The sequence below is a fragment of the Physella acuta genome, unplaced genomic scaffold (assembly GCF_028476545.2).
Source record: "Physella acuta isolate Inbredline_101_S28 unplaced genomic scaffold, ASM2847654v3 ptg000201l, whole genome shotgun sequence".
Taxonomy (NCBI): domain Eukaryota; kingdom Metazoa; phylum Mollusca; class Gastropoda; family Physidae; genus Physella; species Physella acuta.
Genome location: NW_026731720.1, coordinates 174,460 through 198,291, shown reverse-complemented (window position 1 = coordinate 198,291; position 23,832 = coordinate 174,460). Strand labels below are relative to the sequence as shown.

The 23,832-nt window shown below is 38.4% G+C and overlaps 2 protein-coding genes across 3 annotated transcripts in view; one reads left to right on the top strand and one right to left on the bottom strand.

The window, feature by feature from the left end:
- Positions 1–2,713: 2,713 nt before the first annotated feature.
- LOC131937160 (uncharacterized) lies at positions 2,714–13,584 on the top strand. The gene is made up of 11 exons (XM_059294367.1): positions 2,714–2,853; positions 6,040–7,062; positions 7,212–7,411; positions 7,719–7,962; positions 8,135–8,245; positions 8,840–9,124; positions 9,237–9,432; positions 9,919–10,598; positions 11,179–11,409; positions 11,530–11,826; positions 12,043–13,584. Exons 2-11 carry the CDS (start codon positions 6,049–6,051, stop codon positions 13,408–13,410), a joined length of 4,626 nt encoding a protein of 1,541 aa, XP_059150350.1. The 5' UTR covers positions 2,714–2,853; positions 6,040–6,048; the 3' UTR covers positions 13,411–13,584.
- A 1,906-nt stretch (positions 13,585–15,490) lies between these two features.
- The window catches only part of LOC131937158 (membrane-bound transcription factor site-1 protease), a 49,360-nt gene continuing 41,018 nt past the window's right edge, over positions 15,491–23,832 (bottom strand). For both annotated transcript variants that reach the window (XM_059294365.1, XM_059294364.1), the window contains exons 20-30: positions 23,210–23,305; positions 22,589–22,668; positions 22,436–22,471; positions 21,781–21,937; positions 21,522–21,602; positions 21,376–21,419; positions 21,074–21,151; positions 20,476–20,619; positions 19,967–20,089; positions 19,746–19,872; positions 15,491–16,780 (exon numbers count right to left, since the gene is read on the bottom strand). In XM_059294365.1, coding sequence (XP_059150348.1) covers positions 16,471–16,780; positions 19,746–19,872; positions 19,967–20,089; positions 20,476–20,619; positions 21,074–21,151; positions 21,376–21,419; positions 21,522–21,602; positions 21,781–21,937; positions 22,436–22,471; positions 22,589–22,668; positions 23,210–23,305 — 1,276 coding nt within the window. In that variant the 3' untranslated portion in view covers positions 15,491–16,470. The remainder of the gene's footprint in view (positions 16,781–19,745; positions 19,873–19,966; positions 20,090–20,475; positions 20,620–21,073; positions 21,152–21,375; positions 21,420–21,521; positions 21,603–21,780; positions 21,938–22,435; positions 22,472–22,588; positions 22,669–23,209; positions 23,306–23,832) is intronic.

Sequence of the window (23,832 nt, the reverse complement as noted above, 5' to 3'; positions counted from 1 at the left end):
CTGTATAGGACTACATGCACTGTCCATATATATCTACTGGCAACCAGTGGGGTAGGCAGAGGGGTCCATAGGGGAGTGAGTTCTACATGACGTCCATTTTGATTTTAAAAAGCTACTCCTTACTCATTGTTTTGGAGAAAACTACCGACATAATCACGGAAAAAGAATTCATTTATCCTATGCGCCAATTTTTTTTTTTACCAATTAATCTTTCAAGATCATTAACAAAAGAAACAATGTAAGTATAGTTAGCTTCGCTTGGCAACTAATTTTTAAGAATAAATATCTGCACGTATTCAACACAAAGTCTATGAATGAACCACCTAATAGCGAGACATGGCATGTTGTATCACATACAACTGTCAATTTTAGCACTATTATACACAGCGCCGCAACTTTAGCCATAATTACAGCCATCTCTCACATATTTAACACACACTCGGCACATTTCAAGCCTAATCACACAGGGGCGACACGGACTATAAAATTATAGCTGAACCCATTTCTCTGTCTAAGCGCCAGGCCTGACTTATTGTAAGCCCATCCATCATCCCATCGTTATCGTCCTTATCGGATGTTAAACCATACATCTTTTCTTGTCTTATTAGCTCGAGTTGCACAAAAATTTCAGCTCTCTATATTTAGCCTTCGTCGACCCTTCATCCCCGTCCACATCCTAGTTAAATCGTGGTTGTTTGTTGTAGTAGATGCAATGTCTCATAAAGCTGTGAGAACGACAATCGGGAAACTCACCGCCTGTATAGTACGTGGTAATACAGTGGAACCCCATGTTAACCGACACCTTTGTTCAGGGTTTCTTTCAGGCAGCCCCCCCCCCCCTCCCGCCGTCCGAATGTAATAGAAAAATAATTCATTAAAAAAAACACATACTTTAACCCCCCACTCCCCTAAAGTTTCAAGTGCTCCAATCCCCCTTTTAAGAGAAAAATGTCTGAAAGAAACACTGTCTTTTATTGATATTTAGAAGATATTAAATGAGAGGTTCGTGCGAGACAGCCCTGCCAAAATGTCGAGTTTATCTTTATATTTTGTATACATACAATTACTAGCACATGTTTTTAATTACCCGTAGTTTGTGTGTAGCAGGGTACGTATGAAATGATAACTAGGTGGTTGTGTATCGTCCAAACAACATTTGTTATTAGTTTTGACATCTTGAGTGTGTGTGGTCGAAGGCTATCATACATCTGTATCACATGCATCTTGGTGTCATCAAAAGGTGTCCATAGAAGGGGCTAATTTAAAAAAAACGTAATCTAAACAAATCTATAAGTACATTTCCGTTAGAAGGTACCATGCGGTCATAGAGCACATAAACCACTCCCCAACCATAGACTAATCTACTACACCTTCATGTCAAATGCTTGATACAAGATATGTATACAAAGCAATGGACGCCAAGTAGTCCACAAAGGAAAAGTGTCGAACATGAATTATACACCTTGGCCGCGGTCAGGCATGACAATTTAAAAACCTGCACAACTCACTGAGGAATGGGAAGAGGGGTGGGGGTGAGGGTCGTTAGTCATCCAAAGCCGAAGCCTAATCTATTTGTTTCTCTGTCATACTCCACAATGCAGGTAATTTAAACCGCACATCTCGAATGGGGATCAAGTTCCCAGTTGCCAAATATTTCACACCTAGGACTACCCCCATCATTCTCGTGTTCACGTCAGGTTGAAGAAGAAAAAAAACATGTTTTAACACCCCTCCCTCTCAGGTTTGCTTACACACAACACAACTACCTTCATAATAGCTTAGACCGGTCCAAGTCGCCCCCACCCGTAAGACTACCCCATTCACGCAAACACCACCTCATTTCTACATCGACTTATCATTTTCATCTAATGCATGACTCCCAAACTGTCAAAATCCGAGCCAGCCCTTTTGTTTGCTCTCTTGTGCAAATACATTTACAATAAAAGCCTTAGTGATTGATGGGGCAGCGGATTGATTGCACGGGGCGCCACAAAGACGGCTTGACACGTGATTGACAATACGCAATGAAAGCTTTGATTGATGTCTTTAGAACAAACAGCAGATGGCTGGATTCCTTCCATATTCCCTGCTCGCTAGGCAGCATTATCGCATGGATTTTCACGTACACAATCTAGTCATTTTTTATGCACGAAAACAGGGGGAAATGTGTACTAATAATAAACGTTTACAAACTATGTTTATACTTTGTTTAATGTATTTAGTTTAATACTGATAGCGTTAAGCTAGTTAGCACAGTAGACACTAATCTATCCTCGTTGGGCGAAGACAGCGAGGTTTGTTGACAAACACTAACAATCCGCGAGACCGTGGCACGCGCAGACTAACGGGCGAGAAGCCAGCCAACGAAAGGCTTGTTGTGATTATTATTAATTTTTTTATTTAAAATATGAACTGAAAAAATCGAGATAAATAACTAGATTTATTATATTGAATCAGAATTAGTCTACTTACCAGTTACATCACTTCCTTTCTGAATAAAATAATATTACATAGATTCTAGATCTACTTATTGCATTACCGCATTCGAATAATGGGCTAGCAGACGATAACCACAACAGTTGCCCCTCTCATCCGAACCAACCTCCAAAATTGACCCGGAACTAAACATGCTGAGAGTAAGGTCATAGGTTGTGTGAGGACATTTAAATTTGCGCATGCTCCGTGACATACTTTTCATGTGGTTTTCCATACTGTTCCGACGCCATATTGTATTTTTATTAATTTTCCTTTTGTAAAATATCGAAAATGGTGCACCATAGCTTTCATTTTATTATATGTATCATTGATCCAACTTAATATTTATTTTTACCTTACACTTTGGATGTAAAAAAGGTAAATTTAAGTGCATTATTTGGAGGTTTCTCCGAATGCATTATGCACTTTTTTCAAACATTTAACCTTTTTGGGCAGCCATCGGAAAACTTGTGTTTAATCGGTTTCATAGAATAATTTGAACTTCATACTTTATTTTTATCGTCACGCAGTCAGCTGTTTTACGTTTGTAGTCGCGCTTTTGCATACAGCCGCAGGTCACTCTGTTTACAACTGCACAGCGCATAATCCTAATAGACTCAATAATACAAATGATCACAAATCAAATTGTCTGTCTACTGCTATAACTCTATACTCTATTCTATTGACTATTGATTCTATTCACTGGATTATTCTATTTCTAGATTCTAGATTAGATAGAAATCTAGATCTAGAATAGTTCTCGATCTAGAATTAGAATAGCTAGGCCGCTAGGCTAACAGCTGAAGACTAAAATCTAAATTATTAAAATAGATCTAGATCTCTAGATCTAGATCTAATTCTGCCTAATAGAAAAATATAATATTGAGTAGAAACTAGATCTAGATAAGACTGATGTACTCTACTCTAGAGTTCTTCTTTACTCAGTAGTACTTATAATTATATATTATAATTTAGGTAAAACTCCATTTTAGCGTATTTTATTCCCTGCTTCACGTTCACCTCCAGTTGAGCGTATTTTATTATAAACACAACCAAAACACACGAAAACGTTAGGAAAACATTAGGCTTATTAATATATTTCTTTATGAATTGAATGTGCTATGACTATGCATGTATTTTTGTGACGTATGCTGATAATTAAAGTCAATGTACTCATGGTGAACCCTCGACCGTGCAGTGATTTTTTTCACGCTATTCAATTCGAACTGTCCTAATGCTTTTTTATGTTTTTTTTTTTTACCTTTTCTAATTAAAACTCACATTCATCAAAAAAAAAGTATATCTGGCTCTAATCCTAGTGTTTTTCTAGCGTTTTGTGTGCTTTGGTTGTGTTGATAATAAAATACGCTCAAACTCATGTGAATGTGAAGCGGCGAATAAAATACGCTAAAATGGAGTTTTACCATAATGTATATAATATATAGGCCCATCTCTATTCTCAGATTCTGATCTTATGTTTAAAATAAAATAAAATAGGCATAACCCAGAAAATAGCTCAGACAAACATTATTTTTAGGCCTAGATCTAGATTCTAGAAGTCTATACCTCTAAGACTAAGTCCTAGAATCTAAATGCCCTGGCCTAAAAATCTTCTCTTAAGCCTAAACGCCTACGCCCTCCTACCTAATGTCCAGAGGCGTAGCGACCCTTCCCAGCGCCAGGGACAAACTTTCAATTTGGCGCCCCCCTTAACTTTTCGATTTGCACCCCCCCTCAACTTTTCGATTTGCACCCCCCTCCCCCAAACTGCAAATATGCAGCTAAATTGACATTTTAATTTGTTTTTACAACCCACTTTGGCACCCCATAAGGTCGGCGCCTGGGTACATATGTCCCCCCTGCCCCCCCATCGCTACGCCTCTGCTAATGTCAGCAAGTAATGCATTAGAATCACACACAAACTATAGTATTGGCTAACTAACTAGATTTATAGTACTACCTACGCTATTACGTGGTCGTGAGTAATCTAGACCCTAGACTAAGTACAGAGTTAGATTACAGTACCATTTTTTATAATTAAAAAAATATGAAAATAACAACCATAATCATCTTCCACTACTCTCACTTTATTTTACTTTAAGACTTAGCTCTAAATTAAATCCAAATCTGGATTGTTGGATATAGGCTTGACATTGGAACAGTGTTTCTTCAAGACTTTTTTCTCAGTGGAGGCAATTGAAATTATGGGGGGGGGGGGGGGGGGGGGGGGTAGACTTCGGGGGTCGGACACTGTTAAATGTATATGTTTTCTATATAAATTTCATTTCGTTTGGGGGGGGGGGCAGAAACTCTGCATTGGAATGTCCTAAATCTGCTTCCCCAGTGTCAGTCATGCATGTTTCATTAGCCAATAATGTTTAATCGATGCAAGTCTTTGAGACTCATATTAACTTATTAATCCCATATCTAGTCCACTCAAGATATACTTAGGAGTTGTTCATAAATGACATTACTTTCTAAGGAGGGACTCTCTGACTTTTGTAAAAGAAAATATAATGTGGTCACATAATAATTCTGTTTATTCTGTAGCTTACTCATTCATTGCATTTCAAAAATATCTTACCAAACACAATTGCTTAACAAAATAATATTTGGTAAATTTAATTAAATTTTAAATTCAAAAGTGAAGTATTTGTCTTCTTTTGTTCTGCATCTGTAATTGTTTTACCTACATGTTGAATGTTGGGAAGTTTTTTTTTATACCTATAACTCTTGCCCAAACCACAGTACATGAAAAAGAAATAGTAGTAGGGCCCTACAATTCTTATTTTCTTGCCTTCATTTTCATAACAAACAAATTTCTGTAAGCAATACTGAAAACAGAAAAGGGTATTTTTAGAGGGCTACTGATTTAGTAATAGATCTTTGTGGTTGCAGCATTGTTTATTAAATAATAAATGTGTTTCTGGGTGGAGAAGTAAATGATGGCGCTTTGGCTTATTTATGTTCACAATTCAAACCAAAACAGCTCTTTCCCTTATCTGAGAAAACACCCTGGTTATATATGACACTATACCATAATTATAATTAGATTTTTCTGTGTTGATCTAAATTCTGGTTTTCAAAACTGTCACTGTCTGATTTATGTGGGCCTGCTTATCTTTAGTGTTAAAATTTATTGACTCTCTAAGAGAGCAACCACGTTTTCTGTCAGTTGTTTCTGTTATATTTAAAAAAACTATTTCTTTCTTCTCAGCAATGTTAGACTAATATTTATCTGTATTTGAAGGCTACATTACTAGCTTACATTTTAGATTTAATTTTTGATGAACTGACCAGCACATTATTCAGATTTATTTTACTGTAGTCTGTAGTTTTTTTTATAAACCATGTTTCTTATCCACTATTGTAAAGTATCATTTAAAAGAAAATCATAACCAAAAACTTTTCAAAATTTTTATTTTTATTACATTAATAGTGGATTTATACAAAAACTCCATTCAGCTTTATTTTTTTTAACCTTATTAATAATACTGTGAGATTCAAAGCAAATAGTAACTTCAGTTTTGTTAAGCTAAAAATAAACTATATATTTGTTTAAAGGTTTAACCAATGGAGTCAGTAGACACAAGCAACCATATGTGCTTGATCTGCAATCAAACAATCATTGGCCTTCTCAACTACGTGGACCATTTCAAGTCCCACGCTACACCCCAGGATGGTCACATAGTGGAACAGAAGGTCTCATCCTGGGACCTAAAACAGGTGATAGTCCCATGTTCTGGTGACAAGACCCAGCCTGAGGCCAAGAAACATGGCACTGACTCCACAGCGCAGCACACTGCCCAGGGGTCTGGCTCTTACAGTGCAGACACGTCTCCCTTGCCAGAATTCATTGACAACAATGATGACTTTACAGATGCTGACCTTGACACTGATACCCTCATATCCCAGAGGCACTGTCCAGATTTTTTCCAGTCCCTGGAGCTTAAAAGTGCAACAGATGAACCAGCCCCCAGGCAGAAGATCAAAGCTGTGCAGAAGTTGTCCATCTTTGAAGATGACCAGCATGCCGAGTCCTTGCTTCCCATCTCCAGTATTCTAAGTCACCTCAACTTCAGCAGCGATGAAGAGCTCCTGGCCATTTCAGATAACGAAGCCGACGGACAGCAAAGTAACGAAGACAGCTTCTGGCTGTCTGAGGATGAGCGCTATTCATCTCACCCCCCTCAAGGTCACACAGGTGGCAAGTGGAACCCTGGAGAAGGCCCCAAACGTAGGATGCCTATTGCTGGGAAATGGAAACCAGGTGAAGGCCCTGGCCCAGCCTGTCGTAAAAACATTGTCAAAAGAACCAGGGGAGCTAAGAGCGATGCTGGGAAAACCTTCTACTGCAATGTCTGTAACTCTTGTTACAGTAACCGCATCACGTACTCACTCCATTTTAGCCAGGCACAGCACAAGCAGTTAGCTGAGGAGAAGAAGAATGCCAAAGCTATGCCAGATTTTCTTGAAGAAAATGGGAGGCTAGAGGAAGCTGCTGCACAAGCTCACCACAAGCAGGCTGATGGGGCAGATGATGGCTCAGGGAAGGCTAAAAATAGAAACAATGTGCGCCATTGCCAAGTGAGTTTATTCTGTATATTGTTGATTACATTTTATTTTTAAGTCTATGTATTAAATAGCTATTAAATGATTAAAAGCTGGTGTTTGTTTAAAAAAACAAATTTTGAAGTGTTGCACAAACAACTGCATTGGTTGACTCTTGTTTGCAGGTTTGTGATCTGTACTTTGACAATGCCAATGTGTTCTCCATTCACTGTGAGACCAAACTTCACAAAGACGCCACACTCAAGAGAGGGTTCAGAGAGTACAAAGGTAGTGATGGCTCCATCATCAGGATTGATGTCAATAATGAAACCATTTCTAAAGATGACCCTAATGACTTGTGGTGTAGTCTAGCTGGTAGCTTAAGGTGAGTCATTGGTTCAAGTTTTGCTCATACCTTCTTTTGAGAAAAGCATTTACTTTATTATACACATGGCATACAATCTGTAATAACTTAAATCTATGTTGGCAATTGTATAAGGTGTTTACACTTTAGTCCCATGATTTATAACTGCCTTTCTCTCCGTATATATAGGTACATTTATATACTTATTTTCTGTTATTCTCAATATTGGAACATAATAACTTTAATAACACTATGCATTTCTATAAGAATACGTTTAAACCTTTGATTACAGTTACTTTACTTGTCTTTACTTGTATTCACAAACTAGATCATCATCTCTAACCTGTTTTTCTGATGGCAAAGAAACAGAAAGCCACCAGTGTAACATTTGTGACAAGCAGTTCAAACGCAAGTACGAGATGGCCCGCCACCTACTGACCCGCATGCACCGGGTCAGGGCCCTGAAAAACCCTGAAGCTGACTCGGTGGAGATGCTGAATAAGTACAACAAGTACATGACTCGCCTCAGCCCTTTCCAGTGTGGTGTGTGCCAGTACTACTTCAACAGGCAGGTTAGTGGGTTGATACAATTTGTGGAGCATGCTTTAATTCAGATTGACATTTTTCATAGTTAGATTATTTGTAAGATATAAGATTGTTAGTTGTTTCCCCAGTAAAACAAATGTTATAAATGTAAGTTTTAATTTCATGGTTTTTAAAGGGCAGTAACTTTTGTTGTTGTAGAGAGATTTCCTGGACCATATGGGCAGCTCTCTTCACCTGATGACTTGCCAGGAGATGCTTGGACCAATCTTGTGTGTGCCATGTAAATACAAAACTCACAAACACAACGAGGTTTGTACATCAACATTTTGTAATTGTCATCTGTTGCCAAAACCACTTTAACTTGATTTGTGTACATTAAAAAATAATCCAACAACATAAATATTTTGTGGTGTAAAAAAATAAAAAAGTACATGTAGATCTTCATGGTGAAGCATTTATAAAGAATATAAATGTATATGTTAACTACAAACTCAATAAATCCAGTAACCCCCTCCACCCAAGAATGATTAGACCATGGATAGTTATCTATCATACAACAGTGACAATTTACCTGACCTATAGATTTAACAAAAAAAATTAAGTTCCCCTTTCAGACGTAGCACATGTTTCTTAACCTCAACAAATGAAAGGATGGTATAATCAGCACTATGCCTAGTCACCTTTACTTTCCTTTATGTGAGTCAGTACTCATCAGAGCTGGGTGGACTCAGGGATGTCCTTTAGTCATAAATCCGAACTATCAGCACTTAAGACCTATGGGCTAGTAGTCTAGTGCTCAACCTAGCTGTCCCACACTAACTTCTTAGATTGGTAGAAATTGAGTTATTCACACAGAAACCTTTAAAATATGTTTTATTAAAATATTTTTGCTTGCCTTTTAAGATGATGGAGCACCTTCATTACCCAGACCATTTTGCTGCGGTGGAGAAGAAACACGGCATCTGTATTGTGCGAGAGAGCCACACCCGCATCACCTGCAAGTTCTGTGGGGTCAAAATGTACTCGGCTGTCAGGATGAGGAGACACTGCCAGCAGCGCCATGCTGACCGCTTGACCGAGGTCCAGGTGACCATGTTTGTCAAGCCTGTGGAGTTCAACGTCCACAAGTGCCCACTCTGTGAGAAATCTTTTAGGGCCAAAAGTCTGCTGCAGTTCCACTTTTTAAAGGTAATTAGGTTGTAATTAGGTAGTTAGATACAATATGTTGTTTCAGCAATTAAAACTAGTTAATTAGGGGCAACTTTGTCCTGTGATACAAAATGGAATTTTATCTGTCCAGGTCCACAGAAGTATGTCACTGTTCAACTGTGCTGTATGCAGTAGGGGGTACCTGGACCAGCGACGGTTAGATAACCATCTCAGAACCAGGTTCCATGCCAAGCGTGTCATAGCCAACAAGCTGAAAGAGGCGCAGAAGGTCAAGGTAGCAGCCTTGAAAGAACAAGCAGCACTAGGTGTCTTGAAGAGAAAAAGAGGTAATTTAACTTGTATGTTACATTATATCTCATAGAGGTAGTTCAACTTGTATGTTACATTATATCTCATAGGTAGTTCAACTTGTGTTAAATTATATCTCATAGAGGTAGTTCTAACTTGTATGTTAAATCATTTCTCATAGAGGTAGTTCCAACTTGTATGTAAAATCATATCTCATAGAGGTAGTTCCAACTTTTATGTTAAATCATATCTCATAGAGGTAGTTCCACCTTGTATATTAAGTCACATCTCATAGATGTAGTTTTGTCTTTAATTAGTTGAAATAAACGTCCATATATTATATGTTCAATAGTTTTATAAGGATTACTTAAGTATGCTAAGATAACCTTTACCATCTAATCTTTTTTTAAACTGACCAACCACATTATTCAAATATTGCTACCTGTTTTAAACTGACCAACCACATATATTGCTACCTGTTTAAAACTGACCAACCACATATATTGCTACCTGTTTGTTGACAGGTCGACCAAGGCTAGCTGACAAGCTGAAGCCACCTAAGAGGGTGGAGCCCCTGGTTCTCCATGTCAAGAAACCACTGGTGGGTGAGTATGTGGACAGACCCAGGAGGAGCACCCGCAAGAGAAAGATCATGGAATTCTTTGATGATGATGACGACGATGATGAATCCGAGAAAGAAAAGTCAAGAAAGGAGAAAAAAGAAAAAACAAACACAAAGTTGAGCAAGGTGAAGGAGAGTTTGCCAGACAGTAAACAGGTGTCAGCTGTGTGTGGTACTGTCAAGAGACCTAAAGGTAGACCCAGTAAGAAAGTCAAGGAGAACACAGTGAAAGCTGATACTACAGCTAAAGGGAGAGAACCACATTCTAGTGACCCCATCCAGCCCCATACAGACAACACATCAGTAGATGTTAAACCTGAACACAGACCTGTAACTGATGATGAAAGTGCTGCGTCTGTTGGTGATGATGATGATGATGGTTCAAGTTTTGACAGCGAGGATGAGATGAACCCTGACATTGATGATGAGAAGCTGATGGAAGCCAGCAAACACATTTTCTCCTGCACATACTGTGACTTTGCTGCCACTGACTTGACGGAGCTGAGAGGGCACTACAATGAAAACCACCCCAATGACATCCTGGCTTGTCAGCCTTGCAACCAGTACTTCCTGTCTCTCAAGGTCAGGCTCTCTGTCATTGTATCAGCGTCTGTAATTGTAACTGTTGTCAGACTCAGAGGCGTAGTGAGGGGGGGGGGGGGGTGCAGACCGCACTGGGTGACACCATTTAGGGGGTTGACACCAAGGCAAAAAATAGTAAAATATATAGAGAAAAATGAAAATTCCACTTAATTAAGTGATTAATTAGAGTGTTAAATAGTGTTTTAAGAGGTGCAAATCAAAAGTTTGAGGGGGGGGGGGGGGGTGAAAATAAAAAAGGAAGGGTTGTTACGCCTCTGGGGGGGGGTGACACCACTAAATGCCGCACCGGGTGACACCCGACCTCGCTACGCCACTGGTCAGACTGTCTGTAATTGTTGTCTCACAGACTGTAATTGTTGTCAAAAAATCTGTAATTGTAACTGCTGTCAGTAATTTTAATTGTTGTCAGTAATTGTAATTGTTGTCACACAGTCTATAATTGTAATTGTTGTCAAAAAGTCTGTAATTGTTGTCAGACTGTCTGTAACTGTTGTCTGACAGGTTGTATTTGTAACTATTATCATATCCCACCTCTTAATGTTGATGCCCACATCTGCAGGCCTACAAGATCCACTGCTCTGGCCGTGGTCACCAGCTGAAGCTGAGAGAACAGTCAGGTGAAACCAAGATGCACAAGTGCCCCATGTGTGAGAAGAGGTTCCTGCAGGAGTCCTGCTGTCTGCTGCACCTGGAGACTGTCCACCGGCACCCCAGCTGTGAGGCTGACCTTCAGAGGTTAAACAAGGGTCAGGACCTGGTCACCCAACTGTATGGGGACCATGTGAAGCAGGTCAGATACTAATGAGTTTAATAAAGGAAATATTTAATTGTGTTGTATCTTCTTACACAAGTATTTGATGATGTTGTATCTTCTCACACAAGTATCTAATGATGTTGTATCTTCTCACAGGTGGAGTGTCTGAGCAACGACACATCAGTCTCCTGTCCAGAGTGTGGCAAGTTTGTCAGGAAGGACACTCTAGTTGAGCACCTGCGCCTACACACTGGGGAGCGCCCGTACACCTGCAGGTTCTGCAGCAAGGGGTTTGCAGGTAGATTAACCCTGAGGAGACACATATCAAGTCACCTCAACATGCCCATGTTCATGTGTGACACCTGCGGGAGGGAGTTCAAGCGGAACAATCACCTCATCAAGCACCTGCGCCAACATGACTTTGAGAAGAGAGGAGAAAGCTATGTTTGTCAAGTAAGGCAGAGTTTTAATATAAGTTAGGGTTCAGTTGGTGGCTTTAGTCTTTAGTGCCATGACCCCTTGTAGACTGAAACAAATTTATAGTAATTTTGTTTGATAACCTAAACTAAACAATATTTATTCCCAGTCTTTTTAGATATCTCTTAAATTATTTGAACTTCACAGTAATATTTTAGTGTGTAAAGTAAAACCATAATGTAATCTCCACAGGTTTGTAAAGCATGTTTCTTTACACCTGAAGAGCTGGCGCGGCACATGCGTCGCCATGGAGACCGCAACTACAAATGCACCTGGCCAGGTTGCCACTGGACGTTTGTGTTGAGTGGTGAGCTCAAGTCTCACATGTTCACCCACACGGGGGAGAAGAAGTACCTCTGTGACTCGTGTGGGTTTGGTGCCCCCACCAAGACCAGGCTCAGGCGCCACGTCAAAACACACGACAAGTCCCGCAACTTTAACTGTGATTACTGCCCCTACAAAGCTTCCTGCAAGACCCATTTAAAGAGACATATGAGGATTCACATCAACTCTAGACCCTTTGCTTGTCCGTACTGTAATTATACGTGCAACACACATGAAAATATCCGTAAACACATACTCAAGACCCAGAAACACAAGGGGATGAAGCTGTACCCATGTAAGTTGTGTGGTAACTTTGGCTGTGACTCCAGCAAGGAATTCAGGGCTCATCTGATGACTGTGCATGAAAATTACCTGAAAGAAAATGCTGTGGACTCGCTAGCTGTTTTCTCTGGCCTATACAAGCGTGAAGAGGACTACCAAAAACCTAAAGAAGGTTCTGAGATCATTCAGGTGACTAAAGGCAGGTTTTTTAGGTCCTACCAAAACCCTGGTGCACCCATTGAACCCCCTAAACCAAAGAAACCTAAAAAGACAGCCCACAAGATGGAGGAGGTCAAGGTTCATATAGTCCCACCCTCAGAGCTGGAGAGAGATATCTTGGGTTCTGATCCCAAGGAGAAAGAACCAAAACAAACAATGTCTGTTTATTCTGAGGAACATAAGCCGTTGATGCTGCAGTCCTCCCAGCAACAGGACTCTGCCAATGTGATGATCTCCCTCAGGGAGCAGCACACGGAGTCTGAGCACGAGGAGGAGTCTCCAGACGGGGAGGTGGACCAGGAGGTGGAGAATGCTCAGTACATCGAGGTCCCCAACATGGTGATCCACACCTTCAACTCACAGCAGACCCAGCCCCTCCCCTCAGCCACCACCTTCTCCATCCAACCCCAGGCCCAGCAGCTGCCTGTGACCGTCACTCTAACTGATGATAAGCTCTACTGGACAGTGGTGCCGGACCAGAAGGTCATCCTCCCCCAGACGTCAGCCCCAGAGCCGTGGTACTCCGGCATGCCCCAGGTGCACGCCCCCACCACACAGGAGTTGCAGCAGTACAGCCACCCAGGCAACCTGCTCCCTGCCAACTACTTCTGTAACATTCCAGTGGGGGACATCCAGAGCATCCAGAACACAGTCAGTGGACAAATCTATACTGGGATTGTAGAGAATATTGTTGTCCTTAATGACCCCACTCGTACTGAGAGTGCCAGTCTTTAGACTTACAGGTTGTTTGAATGAGTTGAATCAATGAATGATGATTGTTTCATTGAAGTGACGCCCACACAATGTTGATAGATTGTTTTAATGAGATCACACAAAACTTTTTGTTTTGTTTAGACTTGCTACATTAAAGCTGCAAAATTTAAGGTCAAATTTTAAAAAAAAAATGAATTTTACATAATTTATTTTATCGGATGGTACTATAACAGAACAAAGTTATATTTTTCTTTGCTTACTTATTGGATTTTCCTCTAAGTAAATAATTGTTTTAACAGTGAATAAAGCGTGCCATATTAATCTTTTTAAACTAAAAATCTATTTACCAACCTATTCCACATCTCTTAGAATCTCCAATTAAAATCAAAAGCAACTTTTAATGTAAATTTTAATAAACCATTATATATATATCAGTATTCATAAGGTAATTGATAGAATTAATTATTTTATTGACAGTGATTGTAAGAATATTATCAGTATTGATAGCGATTGTAAAAATGAATTATGAGCATTGATAGTGATTGTAAGAATGAATTATCATGATCTATAATGATTGTAAGAACAAATTATCAGTTTTGATATTATTTAAAACCAACAAATGTAAATAAACTTCAACAGGCAGTTGAAAACATGAACCACATTTTTATCCCATAGGTCAGAGCTGATCAATATGTCAAAGTTAATTTACTACTTTATGTCAGGAGATTACCACTGAGTATTTTAATATTGATTGCACTGTAAGAGTCAGTTAATATAACAGTTGTATTTTGTGTCTTATGTTGATGTAACTTAATGTTTGAGGGAGACAACCTAGTCATGTTTTACAGATCTGTTGTAATTAATGGCAAAATATTTGCTTCCTACTTGAGATCCATTTATTTACAGTTTTTTTATTGTTTTAATTCAGTTATGTAAAAGTATGTCAATGTGAGCTGTTATGGGCTGACCATATTTCATACAGGTTCTGTCTAGGTGCTTTGTTGTATTGAACTTGATTTAATGTAAGTCTGACACTTTCCTCTGCTCAAATATGTGGCATGTGCAATAACTCATGTGATCCAAGCCATCATTCCACACCTTACTGTAAAACTTGGCTCAAATATGTGGAAACACATGTTTATTGTAGCTATATGATCAAGCATTTTCTACATCTGCCATTCTAGATTTTTAACAACAAATTGTTATAGTATGGTAATTTTAATGTTTTTCTTACATTTTATTCAACCAAACTGGTGGTACATGTGCAATACAAAATATTTTTTCTCACACAATTTGTTGTCAGTTCTGTATTGAAGCATTTGAAGACAGCAAACACTAAAACAGATCATTATTGAGGCATATTAAAATGGCTATGATTATCTTTAATTAAAGCTTTTTCACTATACAGATGAAATGATTTCAATAATTTTAAAATTTGATCCTGAAATGATTTTCAAAATGAGTTTTATACCAAAATCTCAACATAAAAAAAAACATTGAAAGAAAAATGAATTTTTCACCACCAAAGCAATACAGTATAAATATATTTCCTTATGTACAAACATTGCAAGCTACAATCTTCTGGTGACATCCTTCAGACACTAATGCCACAAAGACAACACCAAAACAGTAATGTTATCTGCCATTGGTCAATACAAAATACAAACAGTAGAGGGCATCTGCCATTGGTCAATACAAAATACAAACAGTAGAGGACATCAGATGTAACGTAGATGTAACAATCAATAGGATTACACTTATCACAACCCCAGTCAAACAGAACTATGTTTTCTCACTCAGACTGTTTAATCACTGGGTATTGAAGTTATGCTACCAATGAATTTTAGGGGAGGAGTTCCTAGGCTGCACTAGTAGTATTTGTCATGGTGCTGCTTCAGTTATTGGCAGCATGAGTTAACTCCCCCACCAAGGCAATTTAATTCTCAGTTTTTTATCTTGTTAATTCACCTCTGTCCTTTTAAGTTCTGAGCAGAGGGCCTACAATTAAAGCTAACAGTATATAACCTATGACTGTAATAAAAGCTCTATATGAATATTAAAATGTATTTTACACGTTTTTTTACACAAATTTTAAACAAATAGGTACAGACATGGTAATTTATAATTTAGACCACTTAACATGATATTCTACAAATATCTTAAGTTACATAACTAGAGGGGGGAGGTTTCACTGCTGCTTGACAGGCACTCTAGTATTAAAGGGAGATCACTCCTTAACATAACAGATGGGCAATAATCCTGCATAGATTCATTTTACTTCATATAGAAAGAAGTGTCAGTTGTACCAAGCTGAAAGTGGACCACATAGTAATATAAAACTTCAAGTAACAAAGTATATTACTGTTCCACTCTCAACTCACAATATCTTTCATTAAACTGATCATGAATAAAAAATTTGGTGCAAATCTTAAAAAAACTAAACACCCACTTAATGACAACATTAATTTTGAACATAATCAAGATTAAAATTTTTAAAAATTTCATTGCACGGTCAGAATTGCACACTCCATTCAAACTTTTAAAATTCTATTTATAAATTGTAGAAAAATAGATAGCTGATGCACACACAAAAAAGCCATTTTAAAGAACACGTGAGTTATAGCAGCAAAAGCTATAATGAAACAGTTTATGTGATTAAAATGTCATCAAGTAAAACAACATCTAAATATTCATTTAGTAACTGTTACATGGTACAGGTAAAGTCCTGCGGTTGTCTGACCTTACATATTTCAAACAGTGGAGTCCATTTTAAACAGAAACACCTGCCATGGTATAACTTCAAACCAGTTTTTACTATCATTTAAAAACCAAGTATTCTAGCATCTGTACTTTTAAAATCAGGAGCAAGTATCCTTTGTATCTGTAGTTTTAAAAGCAGATAGCATATTTTGTGATTGTAGTTTTAAAACTCAGGAGTAAGTATTTTATCTGAAGTTTTAAAACCAACAGCTGTGTTGGCTTATCTGACTGAGCCAGGAATCAGTGAAGAATAAAAGAAATGTTTCCAGTCACTTTTGTTTTTATGCTGTAGAAAGTCCCAAGATCATGTGAAGTGTATCATCAGACCCCTGGCATTTTACCACCATATACAGTCTGGTGAATTTTCCTGGGCCGCTGACGTTTGCGCTTGGGCCGAGACTTGGTTTTGTAATACTGGTTGAAGAGGAACAGCGCCACCAGACTGGTGCCGAGCACAGCAAACACAGGGAACCAGGTGAACCTGTCCTGGCCCTGCAGGATACCTGGCAGGTGAGCCGGGATACCTGGGACGTCCACCTCCTTGCCTGACATGCCCCCCAGTGGATCTGGATGGACGTTGAGTGGGACATCAATGTCAATGGAGAGGAGGCGCTGAGGCTGGTAGCTGTCTCTGTGGAGATCAACAGATGGAGGGAATAGAGAATCAAGTCACCATGTTAGTATATATATATCTATATCTATCTATCTATATATATATATATATACACATATATATATATACATCAGTGGCGTAGCGAGGTCGGGTGTCACCCGGTGTGGAACTTAATGGTGTCACCCCCCCAGAGGCGTAGCGACCCTTCCCGGGGACAAACTTTCAAGTTTTCGATTTGCACCCCCCTCAAACTTTCGATTTGCACCCCCCCCCCCCTCAAGTTTTCGATTTGCAACCCTCCCCTCAAGTTTTTCTCTATATATTTTGCTATTTTTGGCCTTGGTGTCACCCCCCTAAATGGTGTCACCCGGTGCGGTCCGCACCCCCCACCCCCCCCCCCTCGCTACGCCCCTGATATACATATATATACACATATATATACACATATATACACACACACACACACACACACATATATATATATATATATATATATATATATATATATATATATATATATATATATATATATATACATACATACATATATATACACATATATTATATATATATATATATATTATATATGTATATATATATGGTGCCCTGTCAAAACGGCCAGGGACAAATAGGCCCCGTCAAAACGGCCCCGTTAATATGACCCCGTCAAATCAACCCCCGACAAAACGACCCCGTCAAAATGGCCCCGACTTATTGACTCCTGTCAAATGGGCTCCCGTTATATTGACTCTCAACATATTGGCTCCCAACAAATAGGCTCAGGACATACTGGCTCACAACAAAGTGGCTCCCGACATATTCGCTCCCTACATAAGGGCTCACAACAAATGGGCTCCTGACAAATGGGCTCATGACATATTGGCTAGCAACAAATGGGCTCCCGACATATAGGTTTCCGACAAATGGGCTCTCGGCATTGGCTACCTACAAAATGACTCCAGACATATTGGCTCCAGACAAATGAATGGCATGACCACTATTGGCATAAAAGTAACCATTTTATCCTACCTCCACTACTACTATAACTTCTTTTTAATGCCTGAATGAAATTGTTTTTCATGAACCAACATCAATTCACAAACAAATCAAGCCCTTAACAGCTAAAATCTACCAATTCTAAAATTTTATAATGTTTAATTTACAACAGTAAAGATCTGTTGCATAAAAGCGAGCACAGAAGTGAAAATGTACGATATACATGATGTTTACAGGATAACGACATTTTGTTTTGATAACCTACAAGCATACTGGAGGTAGGAAGGTACAGCTTGGACCCTTCTCCCCACACACTGAGTTGGAACAACCTATAACCGACTCAATTATGGAAGTCATAGATAGATGACCCTTAACTTAAAACATACTATATTTTATAATATATAAACTAATATAAAAATAAGGCCTGCCAAACAAGAGATGCATACGTTGTATTACTTAAGAGTGTTAGATAAGCTAACTCTAAAGAATATTGATGAAAGGGTCCCACTGGCAGATGTCATATTCAATGAGACCGCTTTGCCGGGAGACTTAGTCTCTACAGAAACGGTATTGTCAGTGGTCCTTTTGTCTGGAGATAAATTGACCGGAGCCTTTTTGTCTTGAGCCAAAATGAGTCGTAATGTGGAGAAACTAAATGGTGGGAGCCTATTTGTCGGGATTTGTAATGACGGGGGCCATTTTATGGAAAAAACTAAATGACGGGAGCCTATATGTCAGGAGCCAAAATGACGGGAGCCTATTTGTCAGGAGCCTTATTGACTGGAGCCCTTTTGTCGGGAGCCTATATAACAGGAGCCTATTTGTCGGGAGCCTAAATGACTGGAGCCTATTTATCGGGAGCCTTTATGATGGGGTCCATATGTCGCTGGCCATTTTGACGTGGTCAATTTGACGGGGCTCTAATGTCGGGGCCGATTTGTCAGGGTCGTTATGACGGGGCCGTTTTGTCATTGGCCGTTTTGACGCCACATGTATATATATATATATATATATATATATATATATATATATATATATATATATATATATATATATATATATATATATATATAATTAGAATATTCAATTATTAGTTAGTTATTTTAAAAATGTATAACACTACTATCAAATAAGATCAGACATATTGCGGCGCTGATAAATGGCAAACATTGTTAAAATTGAATTTGAAATTATTTTGGTTACTTCCCTTTAATTAAATTTTAATGCAAGAAGGGGACAAAACACACATTTGTTCATAAAAAGAGAAAAATTCAATAATAAGAAAGAAAAAAAAATTGCAGCTATTCTTTATTATAATTTCAAATACGAATATAAATAAAGTAATGAGAAAATATTTTTGTATTTAATAAATATTTAAAAACCAAATTTTCATTATACTCTAGTTTAAATATGAAACTAATAGCCTTAAGAGATACTTAATCAGACCACTTACTAGAATTATACATTAATTAATTATTCAGATGACGTTTTTTCACAAGTTATATAAAACTTATGCACTTTTGCCATTAGGCTGGGGTTGGAGCAGCAAAAGATTTAGTACTAGTGCTGTCCGTCAAATAACAGACTTAACATGGGCACTGTATGTGAAATAACAAACTTATGGGTGCTGTATGTGAAACAACAGACTTAGCTCTAGTGCTCTGGGTGCTGTACATGAAAAAGACTTAGCATGGGTAATTTATAACAAGCAACTACAAAATTTGCACTGATACTGTGAGTCTAATCAGACTTAGCACTGGTGCAGTATTCAAATTATAATTAGCACCAACATACTAACTACTAGCATACTGGTGTTGCTATTAATATGAAAATGTCTGCCTAAAATTTAATTCTTCAACAAGAGATACACTGCTTAAAAATGAAAAATAGAGCATATTTGTGCTCAATTAACATAATAGTAAATACTAATAGACAGAAGATTAACGAGTAGTTGAAGGAGTGGTAAAGTAAATGACAATAAACTTACGATGGGGCTGACTTGTTGATGGGGAAAGGCTTGGCCCACACTAAACTTGGGCACTGAGGTAATGGACGGGGGTGTGAGGTGCCCAGGTTGCCCTCTATTACTTTAGAGTAGCGGTGAAGGTGGTTACCTGAAAGTAAGTTCATCAAATTACACCTGTAATTATCACAATTGATGTAACTAACCAACTAGACGATTACTAGCCCGGCTACTATATAAATCACCTTCCATTCTAGTGGGCATCTCCGTGACTGGGGGGAGTGTGATCTTCTTCAGGCTGGACAGGACAGCAGGCAGAGAGTCATGGGCTGTGTACTCTAGTAGTGCACTCAGCAGCCAGAAGCAGTCTACAAGTGGTAGAACAAATGGGGGCACAAGTTGTAGAACAAATGGGGGCACAAGTGGTAGAACAAATGGGAGCACAAGTGGTAGAACAAATGTAGACACAAGTGGTAGAACAAATGTGGGCACAAATGGTAGATCAAATGGGGGCACAAGTTGATAGCACAAGTAGCAGAACAAATGTAGGAACAAGTTGTAAAACAAATGTGGGCATAAGCTGTACAAGAAAATGGGGGCACAAGTTGTAGAACAAAAGTAGGCACCATTTCAGAACAAATGGGGGCACAAGTTGTAGAACAAAAGTAGGCACAATTTCAGAACAAATGGGGGCACAAGTTGTGGGCACAAGTTATAGAACAAATATATAGTTTACATAAGTTTATATAAGTACCTTTCTGCATATGGCTTGAATCCAGGCAGTTTGAATCCCCATACAGGGCAACACGACCAGAGTTGGGTCCAGTGTCCACCTGATGTAGGCCCAGTATGGGGACGTCTAATGCAGTCCAGGTGTTGGACTTGAGCACTTCAAAACCTACAGAGTCAGGGGAGCCATGAGAGTTAAGTGACTGCAGCAACAGTTACATCTAGATCAAAAGTGTTAATTAATTTAGTCCTAAATCAACAGTGTTACTGAATTTAGTCCTAAATCAACAGTTACTTAATTTAGTCCTAAATCAACAGTGTTACTTAATTTAGTCTAAATCAACAGTGTTACTTAATTTAGTCTAAATCAACAGTGTTACTTAATTTAGTCTAAATCAACAGTGTTACTTAATTTAGTCTAAATCAACAGTGTTACTTAATTTAGTCTAAATCAACAGTGTTACTTAATTTAGTCCTAGATCAACAGTGTTACTGAATTTTTAAATTTCTATATCATTGTGTGTTATTTTGTGCAAGTGTAGATCAACTAGATGTAAGAGTAACAGTGTTATTTTGTAAGTCTAGATAATTTTTTGCTGATGAAAATTGCCATGAGTTCAGACCTTGATTTTTTAAAGTTTCTGTCAACAGCAGCCCATCCTCAGGAAACTTGGCAATGCTAGTCCCAGAAGCATAGTACACTGGAAGTAGCAATTATGGTTAAAGTAGCCCACATGTAGTAAATTTAACTGATAGTAATGAATAAACTACCACATTATTTCCACAATTTACCTTCCCTCCACTTTACACACATATTTTAACTTTCCTCTTCATAATATACACATTTTACCATTCCCACCATATAATACAGGCTACATATTTTGATGTTCCTACAACAAGTTATCAAGTATTTGAATCAGCTTACTGTCATGGTCCCCTATCTTAAAATCTCCTTCATACACTGTGTCACTGATGAAAAAAAAAAAAAAATTTTAATAACCACAAACATCATGAGGATTACAGTACTTAAAGGAAATACAGGTGGGGGTTAGGGGGAGGGAGGTCACTGACCTGAAAGCCATCTGAAGTGGGGCGAGAAGTTCATTGAGTGCAGGAATGTTAGCGCCACCTGTGTCAGGCATCCACCACTGCCTGTGGGAGGGGAATAGACAGGTGTTTGAGACAGATGTTTGAGACAGATGCTTTACTAAGGTACTAATCAAGTACTAATCAAGTTTTTGTAAGATACTAATGGTTTAAAGACTGGTGTTAATAATGTAAAGTACTAGAAAGGTGCTACAGATGTGTGTCACATGACCTAGAGACTGACCTGGTGTTTTCATCATAAAACTTGACTTTCTTCATGACAGACACGTTGTACCAGTCAGCAAAGATGATGACAGACAGACCGTTGTCCAGGTCACGCTTCAGCTTGACAATCTCCTCACTGAAATATTCTTCTTCTGGGTCCACCACAAGTAGGGTTCCTGGTGCAAGTACAGTCACAGGTTATAGGAACAGTGTGTTTCATACAGACACAGGTTATAGGGACAGTGTGTTTCATACAGTCACAGGTTATAGGGACAGTGTGTTTCATACAGGTACAGTCACAGGTTATAGGAACAGTGTGTTTCATACAGGTACAGTCACAGGTTATAGGGACAGTGTGTTTCATACAGACACAGGTTATATGGACAGTGTGTTTCATACAGACACAGGTTATAGGGACAGTGTGTTTCATACAGACACAGGTTATAGGGACAGTGTGTTTCATACAGACACAGGTTATAGGTACAGTGTTTCAAACAGTCACAGGTTATAGGAACAGTGTATCTCGTACAAGTACAGGTCATGGGAACAGTGTGTCATACAATCAGGTTTACACACAGAAAATCAATGGGGAAAGCCCCCAATAAACAATGATTAAATACATAATTTTTAAAAAACGTGAACACCAAACCAAAGAAAATATTAACAAAACAAACCATATTGGCTGGCATCAAAACACGTGTAGGGTGACCCTGGGAGAGAAAAAAAGTTTAATAAGAAATATAATCAATTAAATAATATATAGACGTTGAAAATCATTAGGTAAAACCAAAATAACTTGACGACCCTAGACCAGGTATCAGACTCACCCAGAACCTCCACGTAGTAGCCTTTCTCCCGCAGGTGTTGGTACATGTCCTTAAAGTTGGTGTGGATGTGGTCCCCATTCCTGTTGGAAACAATATGTTTCTTGGTTACATTCACAAAACTCACATTACAATTACAAACACCCCTCAGAATGAATAGGATAAAGTTCTTCTAATATTGAGATTTCAAAACTTAAAAAAGACTGGCTGATAAAATATAAAACATGCACTACAGTGTAGTGTTTTTTTAAATACTAAAGATCTTCAATGAATAATCAATCAGTAGAGATAAAAATCACACATTAAATGGGCAGCAACTCGAAGGTGAACTGAAAACCTTTTATTTTACTGAATTGTTTCCCTTACATTAACAGAGACGGGACTACTTAAATTCTTGCTTTGTCTGATGTGTGAAATGTGACAGTCAGATAAAACAACATTAATTAGGCAGAGATATGATTAGATAAAAGTTGAGTCGCAACAAATTTATTTATAATTCTTTTAACACTACATGCACAAGCTCAACCAACTAAAATGTTTTTAAAATAAAAATAAAATATTTAAAATCAAGCAACACAATTTAAAAAAAAACTCAACCAAGGAAACAATTTAAAATGGATTTACCAGTCGAGGGGGTCATTCTTCATCCTGAGATTGTCCCTGGGGAAGTATCCAGGTGGGTACCTCAAGTTGTGGTACTGGTCCCAGAGTATCCTTTTACTGTTACAGGGGAAATATAACTCAGGTCAACAATTTATGAGGTCAACAGTTGTATCAGGTCAACAATTGTATCAGGTCAACAATTGTATCAGGACAACAATTGTATCAGGTCAACAATTGCATCAGGTCAACATTTTATACAACAAACCCAGAACCTTAAAAGCAACCTACTTTTAACTGGGTGTGTTGTTTCATTAAGTACAATGAGATTAATTAATAAACACCAGGGTTGGTCATAAATAATTGATTGTAGCCACTATGAAAATTGACAATTTTTGGTACATTCATGTTCATTGATTCTTGTTTTCCCTTTGTTGTTTGATACTGTCAGCAATCAACATGTCAAAGTTGGCCATTTCCAGATTGTTATTGGTTGAGCAGTCCATTATAAAATCAACATGTCTAACTGGCACTACATGCCATTACAAGACCAAAGGAGGACATTTTTGTTTTCCTGATATTAATGTCACTCCAGGGTGACTCATTACATTAACAAGTTTAAAGTGCACACCCCCCCCCACCCCGAC

Excerpts from the sequence above, each read along its gene's own strand:
- LOC131937160 (XM_059294367.1), top strand. The coding sequence starts at position 6,049 with ATGGAGTCAGTAGACACAAGCAACCATATGTGCTTGATCTGCAATCAA. Across the intron at positions 9,125-9,236 it reads TGCAGTTCCACTTTTTAAAG|GTCCACAGAAGTATGTCACT; the intron begins GTAATTAGGTTG and ends TTATCTGTCCAG. Across the intron at positions 11,827-12,042 it reads GAGAAAGCTATGTTTGTCAA|GTTTGTAAAGCATGTTTCTT; the intron begins GTAAGGCAGAGT and ends TAATCTCCACAG.